The sequence below is a fragment of the Scyliorhinus torazame genome, chromosome 10, assembly GCF_047496885.1.
Source record: "Scyliorhinus torazame isolate Kashiwa2021f chromosome 10, sScyTor2.1, whole genome shotgun sequence".
Lineage (NCBI taxonomy): Eukaryota > Metazoa > Chordata > Chondrichthyes > Carcharhiniformes > Scyliorhinidae > Scyliorhinus > Scyliorhinus torazame.
Genome location: NC_092716.1, coordinates 220,033,624 through 220,058,332, shown reverse-complemented (window position 1 = coordinate 220,058,332; position 24,709 = coordinate 220,033,624). Strand labels below are relative to the sequence as shown.

Sequence of the window (24,709 nt, the reverse complement as noted above, 5' to 3'; positions counted from 1 at the left end):
CATTATATCCTAACGTTTATGTTCTATACCTCTGCCAATGAAGGGCAGCATTCCATATGCTTTCTTTACAACATTGTCTACTTGAACTGCTGCCATTAGGGACCTGTGTACTTGTATGCCAAGATCTCTCAGTTCATTTACCCCTCTTAGTATATTCCCATTTATTATGTACTCCCTATACCTGTTTGACCTCCTTAAATGCATGACTTCACACATCTGTGTTAAATTCCATCTGCCACTTTATCACCCACTCCATCAATCCATCTATATCATTTTGGAGATTATAGCTATCCTCTACACTATCCATCACTCGGCCAATCTTTGTATCGTGTGCAAATTTCCCAAACGTGCTCCCCACATTCACATCCAAATCGTTAATGTATAACACAAAAAGTAAGGGTCCCAACACTGTGGAACACCACTTGAAACAACTTTCCAATTGCAAGGGCAGCCATCGACCGTTACCCTTTGTTTCCTGTAACTAAGCCAACTTTTTATACAGTTAGCCACATTGCCCTGTATCACATGGGCTTACACTTTCTTTACCAATCTGCCATGTGGGACTTTGTCAAATGCCTTGCTAAAATCCATGTACTCCTCATCTACTGCACTACCTTTATCAACCCTTCTTGTCACTTCCTCAAATAATTCGATCAAATTTGTGAGGCAAGACATTCCTTTGACAAATCCATGCTGACTATCCATCATTTTACAAGCCTTTCTATAGAACAAAGAACAAAGAAAAGTACAGCACAGGAACAGGCCCTTCGGCCATCCAAGCCCGTGCCGACCATGCTGCCCGACTAAACTAAAATCTTCTACCCTTCCTGGGTCCGTATCCCTCTATTCCCATCCAATTCATGTATTTGTCAAGATGCCCCTTAAATGTCACTATCGTCCCTGCTTCCGCCACCTCCTCCAGTAGCGAGTTCCAGGCACCCACTACCCTCTGTGTAAAAAGAATTGCCTTGTACATCTCCTCTAAACCTTGCCCCTCGCACCTCAAACCTATGCCCACTAGTAATTGTCCCCTCTACCCTGGGGAAAAGCCTCTGACTATCCACTCTGTCTATGCCCCTCATAATTTTGTAGACCTCTATCAGGTCGCCCCTCAACATCTGTCGTTCCAGTGAGAACAAACCGAGTTCATTCAACCGCTCCTCATACCAGGCAACATCCTAGTAAATCTCTTCTGCACCCTCTCTAACGCCTCCACATCCTTCCGGTAGTGTGGCGACCAGAATTGAACACTATACTCTAACTAAGGTTCTATACAGTTGCAACATGACTTGCCAATTTTTATACTCAGTGCCCCGGCCAATGAAGGCAAGCATGCCGTATGCCTTCTTGACTACCTTCTCCACCTGTGTTGCCCCTTTCAGTGACCTGTGGACCTGTACACCCAGGTCTCTCTGACTTTCAATACTCTTGAGCGTTCGACCATTCACTGTTTTTTCCCTACCTGCATTAAAATTTCCAAAATGCATTACCTCACATTTGTCCGGATTAAACTCCATCTGCCATTTCTCCGCCAAAGTCTCCAAACGATCTAAATCCTGCTATATCCTCTGACAATCCTCATCACTATCCGCAATTCCACCAACTTTTGTGTCATCTGCAAACGTACTAATCAGACCAGTTACATTTTTCTCCAAATCATTTATATATACTATGAACAGCAAAGGTCCCAACACTGATCCCTGTGGAACACCACTAGTCACAGCCCTCCAATTAGAAAACCACCCTTCTATTGCTACTCTCTGCCTTCTATGACCTAGCCAGTTCTGTATCCACCTTGCCAGCTCACCCCTGGTCCTGTGTGACTTCACCTTTTGTACCAGTCTACCATGAGGGACCTTATCAAAGGCCTTACTGAAGTCCATATAGACAACATCCACTGCCCTACCTGCATCAATCATCTTTGTGACCTCTTCGAAAAACTCTATCAAGTCAGTGAGACACGACCTCCCCTTCACAAAACCATGCTGCATCTCACTAATACGTCCATTTGCTCCCAAATGGGAGTAGATCCCTGTCTCGAAGAATTCTCTCCAGTAATTTCCCTACCACTGACGGAAGGCTCACCGGCTTGTAGTTCCCTGGATTATCCTTGCTACCCTTCTTAAACAAAGGAATAACATTGGCTATTCTCCAGTCCTCCGGGACATCACCTGAAGACAGTGAGGATCCAAAGATTTCTGTCAAGGCCTCAGCAATTTCCTCTCTAGCCTCCTTCAGTATTCTGGAGTAGATCCAGGCACCAGGCACCCACTACCCTCTGTGTAAAAAACTTGCTTCGTACATCTCCTCTAAACCTTGCCCCTCGCACCTTAAACCTATGCCCCCTATCCCTGGGAAAAATTTGTCAGGTATAGAATTGATTCTACCAATTTCCCCACCACTGACATGAGACTAACTGACCTATAATTGTTTGGCATTTCCTTTGATCCCTTTTTAAACAATTTCTCCAGTCCTTCGGTACCTCCCCTGTATCTAAGTGAGGACTGGAAAATTATCCTCAGCGCACCTCCTCACTGACCTCCTTCAGTAGTCTCGGAAACAATCCACCTGGCCCTGGTGACTTATTAACTTTCAAGGATTCCAATCTCTCTTTATGATTATCCCATCCAGTATCTCAGAGTGTTCCTCCTGCACTACTGTATCTGCATCATCCATTTCCTTTGTAAACACGGAGACAAAATATTTATTTAAAACCCTTCCCAAAGCCTCGGCATCTACACACTATGTACTAGTTTGCAATAGAAAGCTGCATGTGACAAACCACAAACTCACTTTGCTGACCTGAATACAGACCTTGAATATGAATCTTGACTTCAATGGAATTGTGGCTTTTTTAATAAAAGTGACTTTGTTTTATTGTGGAATACAATACGATAACAGTCACATTGAGTTCCTTTTATAAAACATATTTTAATTCACATTTTCACTTTATAAAATACAAATTAAATTTATATAACAGAAAAGAATAACACACCGATACACACACAAAACCCCCAAAATATGAATAACCTCATACACAACCCAACTCTTCCCTTCCCCCCCTCTCCCCCTCCCAAAATAAAAAAGCTAATAGTGACCAATTCCTTGAAATAAACAATAAACGGCTGCCATTTACGGTAAAACCCCTCAATTGCCCCCCTCACGGTGTACTTGACTTTCTCGAGGTATAGGGGCTCCATCATATCTCCCAGCCACACTGAAGCACTGGGCAGAAATGTAGACCTCCACCCCAGCAGTACTCGCCTCCGTGCAATCAGCATGGCGAAGGCCAGGACATCAGCCCCCGTGCCCGTCTGCAGCTCCAACGAGTCTGACACCCCAAATATGGCCACTAAGGGACAGGGTTCCGGTTCAATCGTCAGAATTGCCGACATGGTGCTGGAGAAGGAGACCCAGAAACCCACAGGCTTGGGGCAAGACGAGAACATGTGCACATGGCTAACCAGATCTCTTGAACATTAGGCATCTGAAGCAACAGTTCGACTCTAGTCACAGTAGCATACTCCCATGAGGACAACGGAAATGCTTCAGGAATGTTCGCAACCCAGAAGACGTCAAACATCCACTTTGGCTAATGGAGTCCCTGATCTGTGACTGACTGAAATGGAGAGGTTTCATTTAGGAAGGCACCAAACACATCGAGAGACTTGATGGGGAACATAAGAGATGACATTGAGGTTTTGAAGAGACTAAACCTCCAAACAACCCAACCTTACAAGCACCGCCTGCCTCGAACATGGCCGTGCATTGCGCTTATCAGCCATCTCAGAACACACGCAATCAGATTGGAAACCAGTCATCCTCGATCCCAAAGGGCTGTCTAAGATGTATTGGTGCAATTATCCATTGAACCACCCAATGAGCCCAGCCAGCTTCTTTGCTATTCAAAGTAATAAATGGATTTGATTTAAAACTCGTTCTTATGAACTAGAGAACAGTAAGATGCAAGGCCTGATAGGAGATTTGATTTCTGAAGGGACTAAATATTGTCTTCAACAATTCTGTGGTAATGAATAATACAATTACATTCACTGTCGTTTTTATCTGTTCTTGCAAGTGGACATTTAATCAACTCGTGTTGTAAAAATGTATCTGTTTTCTTTGGCCAAACGGAAATACATTCAAGGCAATTAGCTGAGTGAAAATCATTTAATGGAATTGAATACATTTACTGGAAAGCATTATTGTTGCCTGAACAATACCAGATTATTTCCTTCCTGCTTTATTGTTGTCCCTGCTAAAGATTCTGCAATTGCCAGAGGACAAAAAAAAGTCCATTGCCTTTTGAGTTGACAACATTCGTGATTTGCCGGCTGTGTTGCATTCTCCGAACTAACCGTCCCGCTTCTGTTCACGAGATCAGGATCCCGCCGCTCATGGTGAGAAACCAATAATCACCAATTAAAGCCAATGTCCATACCATTAACGGGAGTGACTCCCTATCTAACGGTCTCCCGTGATCTAACCGCCTCCCCAGCAAGTGGTCACATGGCCACTGATTAGTACACCTTTTTAAAAAGGTGAAGCTGACGGAGTAGCTGCTGTGGGGATCTGAGGAGGTGAGTAGCCCTCTTCGAACCTGGATGGTGAGCCCGCGGACATTCTGCCCCAGTGCTTGAGGGGTGAGTGGTGGGGAGACCCCAAGGGGGGGTAATGGCCTCGATCGGGGAGGGGGTGGATTCCTATTAGTGGGTGGGTGTCCCAGAGCCTGCGGGTCCACTGTGCAACCCACTGGATTGTCTGTACCTATCACAGGGGCAGCTCCAGCTACTACTCCATGTCCCCCCGGCATCAATAACCCCCACTGATCATGGCAGCCTCCGGGCGCACAGCTGAAGGATATTGCTAATAGGGAATTGGCAATCGTGGTAATGTGAGCACTTCACAGCCCCAAAGTACATTCTTGTGGTTAGACGAGCCATGTTTCAGGTGAGAGTTATTGCTAGCACCCCAACCAGTGAGGCCTGGACACTCTACCTGAACACCAGAGACTGCAACACCACAAGAGGTAAAAGGCAGCATCCAAACGCCCAAGAGTTGACACCCCCGGAACCAGAGGGTGGGTGTGTGCACTGGGAGGGAACCACTGCCGGTCCACGTAACGTGATGGCACAATGGAGCCATCAGCCATACATATGGCATAGGATCTGGGCGCGGCCTGTCGAACAATGACAGCCAGCGCAAACCACCCACCATCCGGTATCTTGATCCTGACCGTGACTGACGGGGATAGCACGTCCAGATCAATGGCATGTGCGTCATAGCCCTGCTTCTGGCTGTCGCGATGCTGCTGCATCTTCTGCAGCACTGGGAGGTGATCAAGGTTGGGCAGGTGTATGGCTGGAAGCGTCGTCTGCAGGTCCCTGTTCATCAGCAGTTGAGCTGGCGACATGCCAGTGGACAAGGGAGTCACCCGGTACGCAAGTAGTGCAAGGTGTATGTCGGAAGCGGAGTCCGAGGCCTTGAGAATGAGCTGCTTAACAATGTGCACTCCTTTTTTGACATTGCCATTGGACTGTGGATAGTGCGGACTGGAGGTGACATGCCTGAAATTGGAGCTCTTGGCAAACGTGGACCATTCTCGACTATGGAACAACGGGCCATTGTCGCTCATGGCGGTGTTTGGGATGCCATGCCGTGAGCGGGAGCTGCCGAAATGTGCGGCTTAGCTCCGCATCGCCGCAACCGGAAGTCCGTTCAGGTCCTTTTGGATGATGTGGACCAGAGGCCTATGATGCGTCTCAACAGTAAATGTTGGCAAGCCGTAGACATAATCATGAAATTTGAGGATGCCGGTGAGAAGACCGAAACACTCCTCAATCTGCGCATATCTGGTCTCAGCGGGTGTCATTGCCCGTGACGCATATGCCACTGGTAACCAGGATGACGTGTTGTCTCTTTGAAGCAACACCGCCCCAATGCCATCCTGACTCGCATCTGTGGATATTTTGGGCTCTCGGTCTGGGTCAAAGAATGCAAGGACGGGTGCAGTGGTGAGCTTGGTTTTCAGCTCCAGCCACTCTGTTCGGTGCTCCGCCTTCCACTCAAAGGCGGTTGATTTTTTCACCAGGTTGCGTCGGGACGTGGTGTGTGTGGCCAAATTCGGCTTGAACTTGCCAAGGAAATTGACCATTGCCAGGAAGCGCCATACTGCCTTCTTGTCCTCGGGGACTTTCATTGCCTCAATGGTTTTAATTTTGTCTGTGACCGGGCGCACACCGTGTTGCGAAATCGGATCGCCCAGGAACTTCAGCGTGGATGTCCCAAAACAGCACTTGGACCTGTTTAGCTTGAGGCCATGTTCATGTATGCATCGGAATACTTTCTTGAGTCGCGACACATGTTCCTCTGGGGTTGTGGACCAGATTATGATATCGTCAATGTAGAAACAAACCTCTTCTATTACCTCCATCATCTGTTCCATGACGCGATGGAAAATCTCTGATGCCGAGATGATGCAAAATTGCATTCGGTTGTAGCAGAATCTTCCAAAAGGCGTGTTGAAGGTGCAGAGCCTTCTGCTGGATTCTTCAAGTAGGATTTGCCAAAATCCTTGGGATGCATACAAGTTAGTGAAGAAGCGCGCGTGTGCCATCTCATTCGTGATTTCTTCCCTCTTCGGGATGGGGTAATGTTCTCGCATAATGTTTTTGTTTAGATCCTTGGGGTCAATGCAGATGCGTAGGTTCCCTGAAGGCTTCTTTACACAAACGATCGAGCTCACCCAGTCGGTTGGTTCAGTGACCTTGGAAATTATGCCTTTTTGTTGTAGACGCGTGAGATCTACCTTCAGGCGCTCTCTCAGTGGAGCAGGGCCATGTCGTGGTGCGTGGATCACTGGCTTGGCATCAGGCCGCAGTAGAATCTTGTATTCGTACGGCAGCGTGCCCATCCCGCTAAATACATCTGGGTACTGGGTTAGGATGTCGTCGATGCTGGCCTGAAGATCCGAATGGGACGGCGTTGTGGTGTAGACACTTTGAATGAGGTTCAGTTGCTTGCAGGCGTGCGCGCCTAGCAGGGATTCCCTGTCTGGTTTAACAATCTCGAAGCGTAAGCTTGCTTGTGTGTGTCGGCTGGACACCTGCAGATAGCAGGACCCCAGTGCCTTGATTGCGTTTCCATTGTAGTCCAGGAGTTTGCAGGCAGCTGGAAGGATTGTGGGGGGCTTCTTGATTCTCTTGAAGTCCACCTGCGAAATCAGGTTGGCGGAGGCCAGTTTTAACTGGATGGGACAGTGGTTGACCTTCATCACTGCATGCCATTCATCCTTAGAATCCACGGCCAGGATTGATTAGACTCGCGATGTGCCCGGTGTGGCATATTCGCACTTCATAATAATGCCCACTCGGTAAGTGTTGTCCAGGTACTCATCATCTGGAATCGTCGTACTGCCTGGAATGTGCTGGGGTTGTATACGGAGAGCATGACTTGCTGTCCTACACTGAACTCAGTCGCATGCAGTGACTTATCGAAACAGGCCTTGCTCTGTTTCTTTCTTGTGCCCAATTTCACTGCGGTTGCTAGCTGAGCCGTTTTAACATTAGCCACTAATTGCCCTACTGCTTTCTCGTGTGTGAGGGCCGTCACTTCGGGGCTGGTCAAATCTAAACCTAATAAAAATTCTGTGCCTTTCATGGGGCGTCCGGTTATGAGGGTGTGTGGGGTGTAACCTGTAGAAGTTGAAACTGTATTACGCAAAAACATCAGCGCAAAGGGGAGGACTGAGTCCCAAGTGGTGTTGTTTTGCTGGACCATTTTTCTGAGGGTGAATTTTAGGGTCCGATTCATGCGCTCCACGATACCACTTGACTGTGGGTGGTATGCTATGTGGAATTTTTGGGTGATGCCAAATATCGTGAGGACGTTCTGCATGACACGTCCTGTAAAATGGGAACCTTGGTCGGATTCAATGCTGCGGGGGGGTCCCCATCTTGTAAAGATGTGGTGGGTCAAAATTTTGGCTGTGGTCTTTGCCGTGTTTGTCCTGGATGGGAATGCTTCCACCCATTTTGTAAACGTGTCTATCACCACGAGTACATACTTATAACCATTCCTGCAAGGGGGCAATGGTCCTATAAAATCAATCTGGAGGTTAGTCCAGGGGCCATTAACGGGTCAGGTGTGACTGAGTTGAGCCTTTTTGGCGTATCTGTCCGGATTATTCTGGGCACAGATAAGACAATTCTCGGTGCAGTGATTTACATCGTCCTTTAAATTCGGCCACCAACAAAGCTGCTTGAGGTGGGCTCTGTAGTGGGATCGATTCCCTGATGTCCATGACCGTCATGGAACAAACAAATCAGTTGATTCCTGTCCTGTTCAGGAACCACATAAAGGGTGTCTTTTAACACCACACCGTCATGTGTGGTCAGTGCATTTTTCAATTTCTCGTAGGGTGCTGGATATTTTGCTTTTAAAATCTCCCTGAGATTTGCTGTCCTGCTTCTGGGCCTCCACTAGGTCCTCGATCCTAGTCTGTGAGACCTGAACTGCATTCACTGGTGCGCTTTCGGGGAGTGTCCAAAAATATCCGTGCCTGGAACCTGCCTTAGCCAGTGCGTCGGCTTTTACATTTCCAGGGAGGGAGGAACGATGGTGACTTCGAACTTTGTTCTGTGCTCTTTCTAAAATGTGACGGAGTATTGGGGCTGAAGGGGGGGGGGTCCGTCTGCGGAAACAAATCCTCTTGCTTTCCACAGGGGCAGGAATTCCGTGAGGCTGTTGCAGACATAGAGGCTGTCCGAGTTGAGGTCAGCTGGGCTGGGGAAGGAATCTGGGTGTTCCACTATATATGCGATGGCCGCAAGCTCTGCTGCCTGCGCGCCTAACTGTCCTGGAGGTCTTATTGCTATTTCTTCTAGGGTGCGTCCCTGCGCGTCCTCAACATATATACCGCAACCTGTTATGCGCTTCCCATCCAGTACTGTGGAAGATCCATCCACATATATCCTTATGGGCTCACACGTGTCTGTGTGCTGGGGCTCTGGGTGGAACTACCTATCTTTCTGGGGGGTGTTTTAGCAATAAAGGGGCCTGTGTTGTGGTGTGGAGAGATAATTTCACATTCATGGGGGGTGGGTACTGTAAGTTGTCGGCTAAAAAAGTGTGGGTCTTTGTCCGTTTCACAGTGATGTCCCGTCCCTGCAAGAGAAGGGTCCATCTGGCTGCTCTTATTTGACTGACTGTACCGTCCTTGAGTCGTCCGTCCAGTAAAAGTTGGGTGGGGGGGTGTTTTGTGAGGATTGTGATGGGGTTCAGTCCGGTAATGTACGAAAAATACTGAACTGCCCAAAATACTGCGAGCAGGTGCCTCTCACAGGCTGAAAATCCCTGCTCCACAGCATCTAAAATTCTGGAGGCCGAAAGGGTCTGTGGCGGGTCTGTGGCGGGTCTGGCGGTCTGTGGTTGCTACCTCTATAGCGTAAGGGGAAAGCGGGTCTGGAACTTGTAGTGCGGGGGCTGCTATGCGTGATTGCTTCAACGCATCCACAGCATCCGTATGCTGCGGAAGCCATTCCCAGGGGGCTCCTTTCTTTAGGAGGTCTGAGAGGGGTACTGCCTTGCTGGCGAAACCATCAATGTGGTTTCGGCAGTAGCCAACCAGTCCTAAAAATGACCGGAGGGCTGAAACGTTCTGGGGAAGGGGCAATTTAGCAATCGAGTCAATCCTTTTATGCTCGATCTCGCGTTTACCATGTGTGATAATTGTTCCCAAATATATCTTCCAAAATCTGGGCCTTTTGGGGTTAACTTTACAACCAATTGAGTGTAAGAGTTCCAGGAGTTCGGACAGAAGCTCAATGTGCTCTTCCTTGGTGTCTGTCTGCAGTCGTAGGTCGTCTACGTACTGAACCAGACATTCGGGGCGAGAGAATTTGGCTGAACCATTTGCCAGCTGTCGGTGGACAATGGAGGGGGAGTTGTGGAATCCTTGTGGCAGGCATGTCCACGTGTACTGCTGATTTTGAAAAGTGAAGGCAAATTTGTACTGGCACGCCTTTGCCAATGGAATGGACCAGAATCCATTACTGACGTCCAAAACCGTGAAGTATCAGGAATTGAGTCCCTGCTTGAGGGACTTGTTGCTACTATGGGGGCTGCTGCGGGGGTGACTTTGTTGAGTTCCCGGTAATTGATGGTCAGTCACCATGATCCATTGGGCTTTCTCACTGGCCAAATCGGGGCATTATTAGTGGAGGCTACTGACCTAAGTACGCCCTGCTCTAATAAGCTTTCAATTACTTTTGTGATTTCTCCCTCTGCCTCTTGGGGAAATCCATATTGTTTTGGGGGTCTAGGGTCAGGTCCTGTGATCTGTACAGAGCCAGTCATCCGGCCACAGTCGTGTTTGTGGGTCGCGAATGCCGCCCTGTTCTTTTGCAGAACTGCCCTAACCTGCTTGTCCGTACTAAGTGTGGTCGGGCTGAACCAAAATTCACCCACTGCGCTAATTTTGTTCGCGTATTCTCCTATGTTGAGCGTTGCAGGGGCTCTTGCAGACTTTTCCATTTTCCAGACACACTGGTTGACTGGATCAAATGATAAGTTGTGGGAATTCATGAAGTCGATTCCCAGAATGTGTTCTGCTGTGTGGGGCAGGTCAACTAAAACCACGGGGTGCTTGGTGGTAATGTTGCCGATTTGAATGGGTACAGGGGCTGTGATGTGTCCCTGCTGTGAGTGGCCTGTAAAGTTGCTGAGGGTGATAGTGGCTGTAGTGGGCCACGTGTCCTTTTGAAACAGGGTGGAGGAATTTATTGTGGTGTGGGACCCTCCTGTGTCCCAGAGAAACTCGATGGGCTGTCCCTGAATTTTCGCTGCAACTACCGGTCGTCCGGACCTATCCCAAAGGGTGTCGCAGACCCAACTGGGGGAGTCCGTACACCATCAGTCCATTCCGGTCAGGTCCGTCTGATCTGAACAGGTGCTAACATTATGAATGGGCTCAGTCTTTTTCTTACTCAGAGTGCCCGTCTGCTGGGCTCTCTGTGGTTTTCTAGGAGCATTGCACTCTCTTGCAAAGTGTCCCAACTGTCCACAGTTGTAACACTCCTGTGACTTTTGTGGAGGGCTGTTCTTTCCTTCATTTACCCATGCGGGGTTCTGGTGTGTTGTAACTGCCTGTATATCTGCATCGGCCTGCTTTTCCTCAGGATTTTTAACTGCGGGTTTGCTTTGTACAGATTGCTCCCAGGTGCGGGACAATCTTTTCACTACCCACTTCTCGTTATGAGCCTCCTCTGAGGGATCATAATTGGCGCAAGCTTTTTGTCCTGTTTCTGTGGCATGGGAGATAAGGGGACAAATGGGCACGGTCTATGTCTCCAACGACTGCTGCAAAGTAGATCCACAGGCATCCAGCAAATGCTGTGGGGTGCTCGGATTTCTTTTGCCTGCATTTGTTGAGGCCATCTACAGGGTCACCCCGGTTATCATAGAATTTACAGTGCAGAATGAGGCCACTCGGCCCATCGAGTCTGCACCGGCTCTTGGAAAGAGCACCCTACCCAAGGTCAACACCTCCACCCTATCCCCATAACCCAGTAACTTCACCCAACACTAAGGGCAATTTATTATGGCCAATCCACCTAACCTGCACATCTTTGGACTGTGGGAGGAAACCGGAGCACCCGGAGGAAACCCACGCACACACGGGGAGGATGTGCAGACTCCGCACAGACAGTGACCCAAGCCGGAATCGAACCTGGGACCCTGGAGCAGTGAGGCAATTGTGCTATCCACAATGCTACCGTGCTGCCCATAATCCGTTATACCCGATCGCATCCAGGATCGCGGTATGCATTTCTGCAAGGGTGCCTCCTCCTACGTTCTGTGGGTCGGGAAGGGCTGCTGCGACTGAAGGATCTAAACTTAAAACTGTGAGCTTTACATGCTCTCGCTCATCCAGGCCGTATATGGTCGCCTGCTGCTTTACCCTGGCAAAGAAATGGTGGGGGGCTGAGGTGGGGAGGAACGGTGTGATCTTATCGCACGCGTCCCGTAATTGGGTCACTGTTAAGGGGGTGGAATATAGAAATTCCGCATCGTTCGATGTGGCAGTGCGGTGGGTGGTGACTGGGTTCATTGGAGCCTGAACCCTGCTCTGTGGGGAGTTGGGGCGCTTTCCTCTTTTGTGGCTTTCCCTGCGCACATGTTCCCTGAACATATCTCTGCGCTGTCTCGTTTAATTCTTCCCAATCAGGGCCGTCTTCCTTATCTAATTTTTCTCCAAAGGTTTCCTGGAATCCGTTTGGACTGAAAGCAGAGATTGCAGCTCTGCAATCTGCTTCCGGCACTTTGCGTGGTCTAGTGAGCTTTGTCTTTGCTCCGTGGTGGCAGCTTGGAGTGTTCTTAACGCTGCCTTCAGGTAACTACACTGCCTCTGCAATGCTTATACCTGCTTCTCTGTTTCTTCACGTACCAGGACTGCACGTCGTGTGTCCTGATAGGCCTTTTCATATTGGGACTGGAAGCTGCTTAAGTGCGCCAGACAAGACTGGTGTGCCCTTTTGCATCCTCCACCTCTCCGTCTTTTGCTGCCAACTTCCTTCTCAATTCTAAGTTCTCTTTTTCTACCTCGCTTACATCGACCTTACTCATCCGATGTATGCCTTCTACTTCTTTCCGGAGCGTCCTAACAACCTCCTCTGTGCCTTGCAACTGTGCCAAGCAGGACACGATTGCCATCGGCTTGCGAGCTTTCCCTAAGCTCTTTTTGTGGATCTCGCTCAGGTTCTCCCACCAAGTATGTCCTATACTCCCGGTGCCTGATTCCTCGTTGTCACAGAATTCGCTCCAAAGGGGCCATCCTTTCCCTTTGAGGTACTTCCTGATTTCTTCCTCCCAAATGGGACATTGTCCCACTCTACTGCTGCTGGTCGCTGCGACCGCAAATTCCTCAGGGTTCATGAGGCGTTGCATTGCCTGCATTGCCATCTTTCCTATCCGAATGCTGCTCTTCAAATTTGGGACAGGGGTATTAAGGCGGTGCTGTAAGTACGGGTACGGCTTTCGCTACTTTCCGAAATACAAACTCCCGACAGTTTTGTCGCAACAAAAAATTCTATCAGTTTTACCTTATCGCCCTGTTAGTTACGCATGCATACACACACTTCCGAATAATGAGCATTGACCAGAACTGCTTGAACGCTTGTGGTTTTCTGTTCCCAATTGGATCTCTAATTCAAATTCTTGGGTTCTCCCAGAGTGGTTATGCCACTTCTAGATTAGGTCCCACTAGAGTCGCTAAATAATGTTGCTAACTTTCCGTTGGTTCAATTGCTCTGTTTTATTACCTTTGCTCTCGAGTCGCCAGGTATCTTTATGATACCGCCACGAGGTTCAGGTCCGAGTAATGATCAATGACCCAATACACCGATTAGTAAGATTCAAATCAAAGCACATTTATTATACACAGTAATCGCTACTCATGCACAAATTCTACGTCTAAGCTACTTCTACAACTAACAGGCCTATACTTAACTTCGGACTGGCCCGCCAGGTCTGGGGAACAAATGGCCTTTCGTTCGGGTTCTGAGGCTGTGGGATTCGAAGTTGGTACGGATTGCTAGGCAGGAGCGCCTATCTCGTAGCGAGCGTTGAATTAAGACATACTTCTGTCGGCGGTCACTGCACCGGTAACGGTCAATGTTAGTTCGTGTTGCTGGGTGACCCGGGCAGGACGAAGAGGTGAAGAGCGAGATTTGAACTTGGGGCTTAACTCTTATAGTTCCCAGGGGCTTCCCGCCTTTCGGGGCGGACCCTGTACCTGGTCCCAAGTGATTCAACTTTGTCCCAATCGCTTGGTTCGATTTCTCCAATACTGGAGCGGTTCCCTGATCGATGGGTGGTCTTGAGGTGCTTGTTCACCTCCTTTGTGTTGGCTCCTGCTGGCGCCGGGGAGTCTGGCTTTGCTTTGTGTGTCCAAAATGTTACTTATTGTTCCTGGGGATTGCTCATCAGTATGTAGATGGCTGCTACATTGTTATGCTGATGGTCGCTGGTATCGATGTTGTCTGGCCATTTGCAGAGTTAAATACACAGCAAACCTGCACCTGCTGGTTTCTGTCTATGTTGGCTGACTTTCCCATCAGCCTTTGCTGTTCGCCATTTTCAATCGGAAGTTGGCCAATTTAGGTGGCTACAAAGTGTTGTCCAGGTATTCATCATCTGGATCCGTCGCACTGCCTGGATCATAGTCATGCATTCGGTGTTGCACACTTCTGATGCGCCGCTATCAGAATTGGGAGCGCTGGCTCCTGACTGGTGGTGCAGATCTGCACAGGGCTGCATAGTGGTTTGGTTTCCCACAGTTTAAACAGCGTTTGCCTCTTGCAGGGCAGTTTTAAAAAAAATGGGCGGTGCCATAGTTCGCACACGTCATGACGTCGGCGTCATGGCGCTCAGTGCGTCGTTGCGCATGCGCGGTGCAGTTCTCGGATGTCTGCACCTGCGCAGTGTGGTTTTCGGCCACTTCGTGTTCCCGATTGCATTGCGCATGCGTCGGGCCCCGGGAAGAGCGTGTGAAATGGCCGCTTTCGTCAATGTGGAGGCGCTGCATCCGGGAGATGGCCTGAACACACTCCACCTCGTGGGAGGCTTGTTTTTCACGTTCTGCCATTGTTGTACTGTGAATAGCGATTTTTAGAGTGCTCATGCACAGTACACATTTCAATCGCGACTGGCAGGGTCATGTGCTTGATTTTCACCAATTGCTCTCGCAGAGGATCAGAGTGGACTCCAAAAACGATTTGGTCTCTGATCATGGAGTCCGTGATATCACCAATGTTGCAGGATTGCGCTAGCAGTCTAAGGTTAGTTAGATAGGAGTTGAAGGATTCATCTTTACCTTGCATTCTCTGCTTGAAGATGTAGCGCTCGAAGATTTTGTTGGTGTCCACCTCACAGTGGCTGTCGAATTTGTCCAGGATGGTTTGGTACTTTGTTTTGTCTGCCCTTCGGAAAGGTGAAAGGAATTGAGGATCTCTATCGCATGGTCACCCGCAGTGGTGAGTAGAAGAGCTATCTTCCGAGCATCGGTTGCGCCATTGAGGTCGGATGCTTCCACGTATAGTTGAAATTTCTGCTTGAATGATTGCCAGTTGGCACTAAGATTGCCGGTGGTCCTGAGCTGATGAGGAGCCTGTATTCAGTAGCTGGTGTATCCATTGTGCCTGTATTCAGTAGCTGGTTGTCATGGATCTTGCTGAGTAGAACTAAATAGATTGAACAGTCACTCCTGGTATCATGTTGTGTTATGCTGCTTCGGATAACACAGGCTGCTCCTTGATGCAGTCTTAACTGAAGGATACTCCAGACTCTGAAATGAGGTCAACGTGTTCATTGAACTGTTAACGCAGCTCTCAAATGAGTTTGACTCTCTGCTAATCTAACTGTAGTAACTCAGTCTAACTGTACCAGCTTGCTCTAAGCCACGTGCTGGGGTGTGATGCTGCTGATCAACCCTGTCTAACTCTCCAGATGTCTGTCTGTGGAAAGAGGCAGGGTGTGAGTGCCTCATCCCTTTTATAGTGTTTATGTCATGCCCCCTTGTGGTGATGCCACCGCTGAGTGTCCTGACTGCCCATTGGTTGTGTTCTATTCTGAGTGTTCATTGGTTGCATGTTTGCATATCATGACGACCTTCTCCAAATCTTTACAGATATGTACAAGTTCAATTATATTTTGGACCCTGCAGAGGCTCCCATTGCGGTGCTGGCTCCACAGCAACCCGGCAAGATCCATGAGTGACAGGGACATGCTGCCAAGGCACTCAGCCATGGCCGTCACTGACTGAGTCACGCTTACTAATGTGGCTTACGTCGTGCTCCCGGCTCTCCATTGTGATCACCACATTAACACTGCCGGCCTCAATTCCACACATTGCCGGCGCTATCCCTGTGCCCACAGCCTTTGAGACTCCTCCAATTGGCTGTGCAGCTGCTGGAATGTTGCTGATATCCCCCTCTGAATCTCTCAGCAGCACACTAACAACTGCATCAGTTCCTGGTAGACCTGGCCTCCGACTGCTGTTCCTGCCTCCACCTGATGTACATCTGTAACTGTGTGATGCGCACCAAAATGTGCCCCAGAAGCCTGACCACTAATGTGGCCCACCGAGGTTTGTGTCCCTGCACTGGTTGAGGATGGGTTGACAGTCAAGGCGCTACTATTATGGTGGCATCCTCGGAACTCTCCTCCGAGATGTTCTCTTGGTGGGTATCGGGGGGGGGGGGGAGCACTCCGGATGGACCGCGCCATCGGTTGGAGATCCTGTGGGAGAATGGACATGCGGTCATTCGAGGGAAGGATAAACATGCTGACGTGTGACCGGTCATCTGGGTGGGGGTCAGTGGTTACTCACCTCTGCATCGCAGGCAAATCTCAACATTGATGACCGATCTGTCCTCAGCCATCCCTACAATTGCCAAGGTCCATACCTCGTAGTGGATGAGGACTCTGATGTCTGACAGCCCGTCACCCGTTTAGGCCTTCACCTGTCTGTTATGGGCCAGTTTCTCCTGCGGGGACGCAGAGAGGGCATCATGACCCACATGCTTCATGCACTGGGGGAGGGAGGCATGTGGGGGGGGGGCTGCATGGGGAGTTGAGTGGTATGGGGGCATGGTGGGCCAGGTGTCGGACCAGTGTTGGGTATGGATGGGGTGGGGTGGTGATGGGCTTTGGCGGTGCCAGGCGCAATGTTGTTTTGAGGGGGGGGTGACAGGTGGAACCAGTGCTGGGGGCCAATGCCAATTCACTCGTGTGGCCTGGTGGAGGTAATTTAGCATTTTGCGGAACTGTGTGGCGGTCCCCCTAGTCACGTTCCCCACGCTGATGACCGCTGCCGCTTTCTCCCTGGCAGCACTGGCTCCCCTGCAGCTGACCCGCCCAGCACCTCGGGGGAACAGGGTTTCCTGGTTTGACTCCACCGTGTCCAATAGTCTGTCCAGATCTTCATCTCCAATTCTTGGAGCTGGTCTGTTTGGTGGCATGGCTGCCTGCTGTGTGGGGTTTACTCTGCGGGATCGGTTTAAGTGCTGCTCCCCCTCGTTAACGGGGGGCTGCCGAGCAGAGTCATGGCGAATCAGCCGGCGGGACAGCCATTTGTGATGTGAACTCAGTGGGCGCTCGTTAGGTGGAGCAATTAACGTTAAATACCAGTGATGGCCTTGTCGATTCTGCTGTCAGGAAACACTGGTAATTCTCGATCGCCACCACGAATTCGGATATATCGCACCCTTTACGAATTTGGTTAGATAGCGCCCTCTATGAATATTGCAAGCACTTTGAAATGGTATAAGTGGACTTTTTGTTTTCTTACAGCAGCTGGTATGTTGCTGGAAATGGCTGCTCATTGTTTGTGGAAGGTCTGAGGAACTGGCAGTCGCAAATTAGGTTTCGACTTGCATACTAAATGCATATTGAAACTTAATTGACATTATATATGGCTGATGTGTACGTTGAGCCTAACCCAGCAAGAAAATTGTGATATGTGGGTCTTCATTTAGTTTTTAAATAATTTTTATTACTGCAATGAAGTTACTGTGAAAAGGCCCTCGTCGCCACACTCCGGCGCCTGTTCGGGTACACAGAGGGAGAATTCAGAATGTCCAATTCATCTAACAAGCATGGCTTTCGGGACTTGTAGGAGGAAACCAGAGCACAAGGAGGAAACCCACGCAGACAGGGGGAAAATGTGCAGATTCCACACAGGGACACAAGCCAGGAATCAAACCTGGGACCCTGGCGCTGTGAAGCAATAATGCTAACCAGTGTGCTACAGTGCACCCTGCTGTTTCCCCTTCCATGCTGAAAATAGGACTTCTGGTGAAAATCACGGCCTCAGTCTCTAATCTCTTTACAGCGTTTTAGAAATCAGACAGGAATTTGAGTGTGAAACTTGTATGATGGAAATTAATGTCTGATGTATCATTTCTATAATTTTCTCTGTCAATAATTACTGATCATTTATCTGGATGCAACACATTTTTATGAAGCCAAGCATCTGTATTAATCTTGCTGCTTATCTCTATGTGGTAATATTGCTCACAATAGTAATATTTTGATTGTCCTGCAAGCTAGGAAGATGCTGTTGCTTCTCCTTAGTCGTGTGTGGCATTGTGAAAATGTAGTCAAGGTATAGAGCAAAGGCAAGCATTGCATCTCCCACTGGTACTTTTCCTTAAAGAACTCACATTGGCAAAAAAACAGCAATTACAGTGCGATTTAAAAAAATAAAATAACCATTTCCCTATTCTTCCTTTCCAACTCTTTGGAAGTGCATTCAAACAATGAGCAATGATTTTTTAGTTGGAATTATGGACATATATATGTTGATAGAATACTACAGCAAATGTTTCCTTGCATGCAGATAATCTCTTTGCTAGGTGTATACAATTCATGACCTTACTGATCATTTGGAAATCTTGGTCTTAGATGCAGTTATTTTTGACTATACCGTTGCTGCTGGGCTGTCCAATAGAAACAAATACATTGACCTGTTCTGACGGGAGCAGTCACTACCTGAAACAGACAATGCAACATGGATGCCTGGCTGATGCCAGAATTCTTTTCCTACAGGCATCTGAAATGAGCCATAGACAAACAAAGGTCAATGTTGTTGTGACCTTAACATGTATCGCTAAAATGTGGCTTCTGGTAGAGCTGTATTCAAAAAGCATGGTCCATTATTCCTGCAATGCCTCATTACCCTGAGTGTCCATTTGCTCCAGGAAATAAACATGTCACTGGCAAACGTCACTGGGAACAGTGGTAGCAAGGCAGGTTCCGTGACATCTTCCACGCTCATGTTTTCCCTGCGCTGGTCATGGAGAGTTGTATTGTCAATTTATGGCCTGGATTTGTTACAATTTTGCATCCGTATGAACCTTTCCAGCTGTGGCCAGCTTTTGAGTTCCCCACTTTTAAGAGTTAGTGATTTCCTTTAAATAATGTCAGAACCACCTAATTTCTCCACACTAACGCATGGTAAAAACCTGCCACTTTCACCAGGTCCTTCAACCCCAGTGAACAGGTATGGGCAGTGAATATCCTGCCCATCCCCCAAAGCAACCACAATCGATTTCCAGGTCAATATGTTTGCAATGTTAATGATTCTGATTCTTTTCTTTTAACTACTGAGAGGATGTTTAAAACGAGTGAAGCCTGGCCATTAATTTTGCACAGAACTGTGGTTGCCAACTGCTTTACTGTATCGATACTGACAGTTGTGAGCATTTTTACTGCCACTCAAGGCATAGTGTATTAAACTAAAGCATCAAATCACAAGCAGATGCATGATTGAAACAACATCCAGAAAGGTGAATAACAATTTTTTAAAACATCTACCTTCAGACGTTCTACCATGGTCACTTCTTAATCCCAGTACTTCATGTTTACAACTGTCTTCCTTCCTGTATATTACTCTTGATTTTATAATATATTTATGAATCTCCTTTGTCTGCCGTTTTGACAGTTTATGTTCGCTGGGTTCGCAGCTTTGTAAAAATAACAGAAATTGGAATCAAATACTAATATTGCGCAACTCTATTTCAACCCCTGCACTTGCTTAGAATGTCTATCTTTTAAATTTCAGTCTTACCCAGTTCATTTGTAAACTCAAACACTCTTCCTGTCTCTCCTGTCTTCTGTCACTCAGCCTTCAACTAGGAGGACTTTTTCTTTAATCCTTGCTAGCATGTCTTTGTCTCTGTGAGTTTTTTCTCCTGTTTGAACTTGATCTCTGTCTGCCAATCTAACACTGGGGGAATCTATTCCAGGATGCGCAGTGGCACCTGGTTCCAGACAATCAATATCATTTTCGCTAACACAAACATAATTTTGCAGAAAGATCAGCTCATACTGATTAAAGAGCATTTTCAATTCTATCTATATTTTCCAAACATTTTTATCCACAGGTCATTCAATCATATCATTTCCTCCTCATTTCTCTCCTCAATTGATTATCAAAGATAATTTTACTAAGGGCGGGATGGTTAGCTCTGCTGCCTCACGGCGCTGAGAACCTGGGTTCGATCCCGGCCCCGGGTCACTGTTCATGTGAGTTTGCACATTCTCCCAGTGTCGGCGTGGGTCTCACCCCCACAACCCAAAGATGTGCAGGTTAGGTGGATTGGCCACGCTAAATTGCCCCTTAATTGGAAAAAAAAATAACTGGGTACTCTAAATGTATCGAAAAAAAAAATGTTTTATTAAGGTAACATTATGTAGACTAAAGGATATTTGCGAAGCTAAGAAAATTATCAATTTTTTTGCAATTGCTGAAAATTTATAGATCTCTGATGTATCCATCATAAAGACTGGCACAACTTCTGCTACTTTTAGTGGCATTAGAGTTCTGAGTACAGAGGCTTTCCTCATGTACAGCAGTGCTATGGTTGTAATGAGAGCAATTGAATAAAGTAATTCTTGTTACTAGTTCGCCTAGTTAAGGTAAATAAGATGATAAATGGGACTGACAAAGTAGATGTAGAGCAAATGCTTCCTCTTGTAGGGCAATCTTGAATGAGAGATCATAGTTTTAAGCTAAGGGGTAGCAGATTTCAAACAGAGATGAGGAGAAATTACTTCTCTCAGTGGGTTGTGAATCTGTGGAATTCACTACCCCAGATTTCAGTGGATGACGGGACATTGAGTACATTTCATTGGCACCTGTACCATCAACTGTCTAGCCTCTAAACTCTGGAATTACCTCCCTCCACCTCTCCTGCTCTCATTTTCTCCTTCTTTCATACACTTCTTCTAATTTACCTTTTTGACCAACCATTCGAGAGGTCTCTTAATGTTTCCTTCTGTGACTTTGGGCGCGATTGAAAGGAAATGAAACAGAGTCCCGTGTCAAGTGTGTTTAGCCAGGTATTTCCCAGAGCTGGTAGCGCCGAGAGCCACCCCGCTATTAAAGGGGACTTTGCTTCATCTCTGGGCCTCGGCGAGGAACGCCCCGCCAAGGCCGCACTTAGTGCCATTTCCCGCACTAACATGATGCCCCACTGTGGCCCCCAGACTCCCTAATACCACAACTTACCAATAAGGCAGTCATCAAGCCCTCTGCACCCCACCTCATAAGAGCAGGGTACTCCGGGCGCTATACCTGGCATGGGCATGATGCCACCTGGGTAACTTGGCACTGCCAGTCTGGACACTGGAAGTACCCCTACCAAAATCGGTAGTTCAAGTCACCTGGCATGGTTTAAAACTCTGCGATGAAGGTAAGAGGCCCTTAAAGTGGGCATTAACTGGCACTTATAGGCCTCCTGACAACTCCCCATTGCTGGTAAAATTGCAGTTGCGGTGGGGGGGGGGGGGGGGGGTAAGTAAGTGGTGGGACCAGCTCCAAGGCATGGTCCCAATTTGACAGTCTCTGCTGCAACTCCCCCCCCCACCCCAGTCTAACAGCCTGGCCTGAAGGTGGGCCATAAATTTCAACCCAATTATTCGCAGCCAATTTTAGATCTACAGCCAAGCATCCTCTACATTGCTCCGGCAACGTGTCTGCACTCCAACATCAGAGAGGACTTTACTGTTGCAGTGTGACGTGTTTCCATTTCCCACACCAATCTTTGAGTGAAATTGCCAAATAAGCACCAATTAGTGCAGAATTAGGTTTAGTTTTACACTGCTCATTCAAACACAGGACGATCTGCAGTGACTATAGGCGCAGTTCAGTGGACTTCAAACTAAGTCCGGTTTTGGGCGGATTTTTATCAGGTGTTTCTCGGCGGCCGAAGTACCGCATCGGTACTTTCCCAGTTTTTGGGTCGCGGGGAGTTTCTCCCCGCCAAGGCCAAACTTTAGTTAATTTCCTGCACACAGCCCCATTCTCTGCACACACCCTTTTAGGCCCTCCCCCACTTTCTGGACCCCAAGCTCACTGCCCCCCCCCCCATCCTTCTCCAGGCCCCTGGAACCTCCCCTCATCCCCGTCTAGTGGGGAAGGCCCGACCTCTGGCAGTGCCAATCTGGCACCCGGGCATGTTGTCACTGGCACTCTGGTAGTGCCACACAGTCAACCTGGCAGTGCAGGTTGGCATTGCCGGGGCACCAGGCTGGCATTGCCAAGGTGCCCAGGTGCCAGAGGGAGTGCCAGGGTACTGCACTGTCCATGACCTCTAATGGCCTGCAAGAACCCCCCGCCCCTGCCCGATGTGCTTTCACTCCTGGTCAATGTTTGTGGAAACCAGTGCTAAACGGTGCCCTGTCGAGGTCTCACAGGCGCGGCCGTTGACTCCTGGCTGCCGGGTGACAGTGGGATCCGAGTATTTAAATAAGCCTAATATTTCATTTATATATCATTATCTGGATCATACCCAGTGAGGGCGTGATCCAGATCGCTCCAGGCGGAGTGAGCCACGTGACTCACATGAGATTTTGTGCCTCGCGAGGATCCCAATTTGGGGCTCTTGCGGGATTCCCCTGTTGCACCCTGCTCCGTGTCGGGTGCAACGCGTTGGCTGAACTGCAGCCTGTGTAACTATTTCCACAAAGACATCTTGCAGTCTTCCAACAAGACAAACTTTCACCCCAATAGAGAGAACCATTCTTCAGCAGAATTGTTGGACAGGGTAAAACTTGTAATATTCCTGCAGATGGCATTATTTGTCAAAGAGTTGTTCTTGCGTGAGCCAAATCTCCCAGTTTGGGAAGAGAAATAATAGAATACAAAATATTTCAATTAGTATTTTAAATTAGTATGCATTAATCCCACATTTTACAGTAATTTACTGTACTAATAAACCCCCAGCTGTCACACAGCCACATCCTTCTCTGCTGGGATTATCACTTGTCCTGGAAGAATTTTTAAAATAACTTATTGCTAGCTTAGTGATTGCATAAATCCCCAGGTGCTTTACTTACCAACTGCATAGTGCTAAATCCTATTTCCAAAGCATCTACTTAACAAGAAATCTCAGAAATGTGGAAGACAAAATAATGTGAATAGCGCAATCAATGTTAATCTGTATTATGTGTTTTTCTAACAGTTCTGCATGAAGCTTTTAATATAATATTTTTAAAAATACAAAACTTAGGAGGCTTTTGGCAGTATAAAGTAATACATTTTCGTGTTAGATGTACTATTTAATTTAAATGTTACGGCAAAAAACAGAACTAGTGTAATAAGCGTGCACAACTATTTTCTTTTGAAATTGGATAAGTATGAAATGGAAAAGGTGTATTTTCTTCCATTGAAGTCTCCTGTAATTATATAAAACATTTATTCTTTTCTCATAGATTTATGTAAAGATGCCTCATCGAGTGAAGTATTCCTGCTGGCTTCCGCTGCTCTCGCCAACATCACTTTCTTTGATTCAATGGCCTGTGAGATATTGCTGCAGCTGAATGCAACTAAAATTCTTATCGAAGCCTGTCGTGACCCACAGAGAGTTGACACTCCTTACTCCAAAGATCAGGTTACTGCCTTTAGATTGAGCATTGATCGTATCATACATGGAAAAATGGAATGTATTTGAAGCCTTATTCTCATTAAAGAGCTAAAGGTAGAATATGAACCAACAAAAATGTGCATGAAAATTCACTTCTGAAAATTAATTTCATTTGTTTCTGCAAATTTAAATATATGGTGTGGAGACTTTAGCTTTGACTCCAGACTGGAAACGGTATCAATAGTGCAGCCATTGTCAAATGGACTAAAAAAAAGTTTGTAAATGTTTTTCCCTCCCTCATTTTCATAACACAGATACATATGCACGAAAGCACATTTTGGAATCACTGAATTGAATTCACATTATTCGAATTTGTACTCCTTCCATCTGTTTTAATAATAGGGCAGTACTTTAAAAATCGACATATCATTTGGTCTCAAGTGGATGTTTCCACTAGTAGGAGACACTAGGACCCGAGGACACAGCCTCAGACTGAAGGGATGATCTGTTAAAGCTGAGATGAGGAGGAATTTCTTTAGCCAGAGGGTGGTGAATCTGTGGGACACATTGCTGTAGTGGAGGCCAAGTCACTGACTGTCCTTAAGACAGAGATAGATAGGTTCTTAATTAATTAGGGGATCAGGGGTTATGGGGAGCAGGCAGGAAAATGGGGATGAAAAACATATGCATCATGATTGAATGGCGGAGCAAACTTGATGGGCCAAATGGCCTAATTCTGCTCCTATGTCTTCTGGTCCTATTTTTCTTTTGTGCTGTGGAAATGCTGCCTTTTTTGGTTATAATGCTGCAACATTATTATCCCGATGGAATTATGACGTTATTGATGAAGTGAGAGTCATACCAACTATGCGATTCAAATACTTTGAAAGAAAACAGAATAGACTTGAGTGGTAAGTTGAGGAGTGATGGCCTGCTGTGAATCTGGGGGATTTGCACAAGCAGCAGCCCTCTAGCACTGGAAAACCAGTGAATCCTGCCCTGCCAAATATTGGCCATGTTAACTTACAAAGAAGAACAGTTCAAAGGAGTCAATGTTTCCTGCAGCAGAATGAAATCTACATCAGGGACCTATTGTTGATCTAAAGGGCTAAATAGCCAAAAGGGATAAAAATCAGAAGCTTTCCCTCACTTTGTGGCACATTGCTCAGCAAAGCCAATTTTCAGCAACAGTGCAGTCTACAGATCAGAATTAAGGCATCGCTAACCTTTTGGAAGTCGAGCTGTACAAATTCTTGCTTTTCCATTTCAATGGTAGTTTAGTT

At 47.4% G+C, this 24,709-nt stretch overlaps 1 protein-coding gene across 1 annotated transcript in view; it reads left to right on the top strand.

The window, feature by feature from the left end:
* LOC140384586 (protein inscuteable homolog) overlaps window positions 1-24,709 on the top strand; it is a 517,726-nt gene that overhangs the window by 466,840 nt on the left and 26,177 nt on the right. Inside the window, exon 9 of the mRNA XM_072466414.1 lies at window positions 23,275-23,453. Coding sequence (XP_072322515.1) covers window positions 23,275-23,453 — 179 coding nt within the window. The remainder of the gene's footprint in view (window positions 1-23,274; window positions 23,454-24,709) is intronic.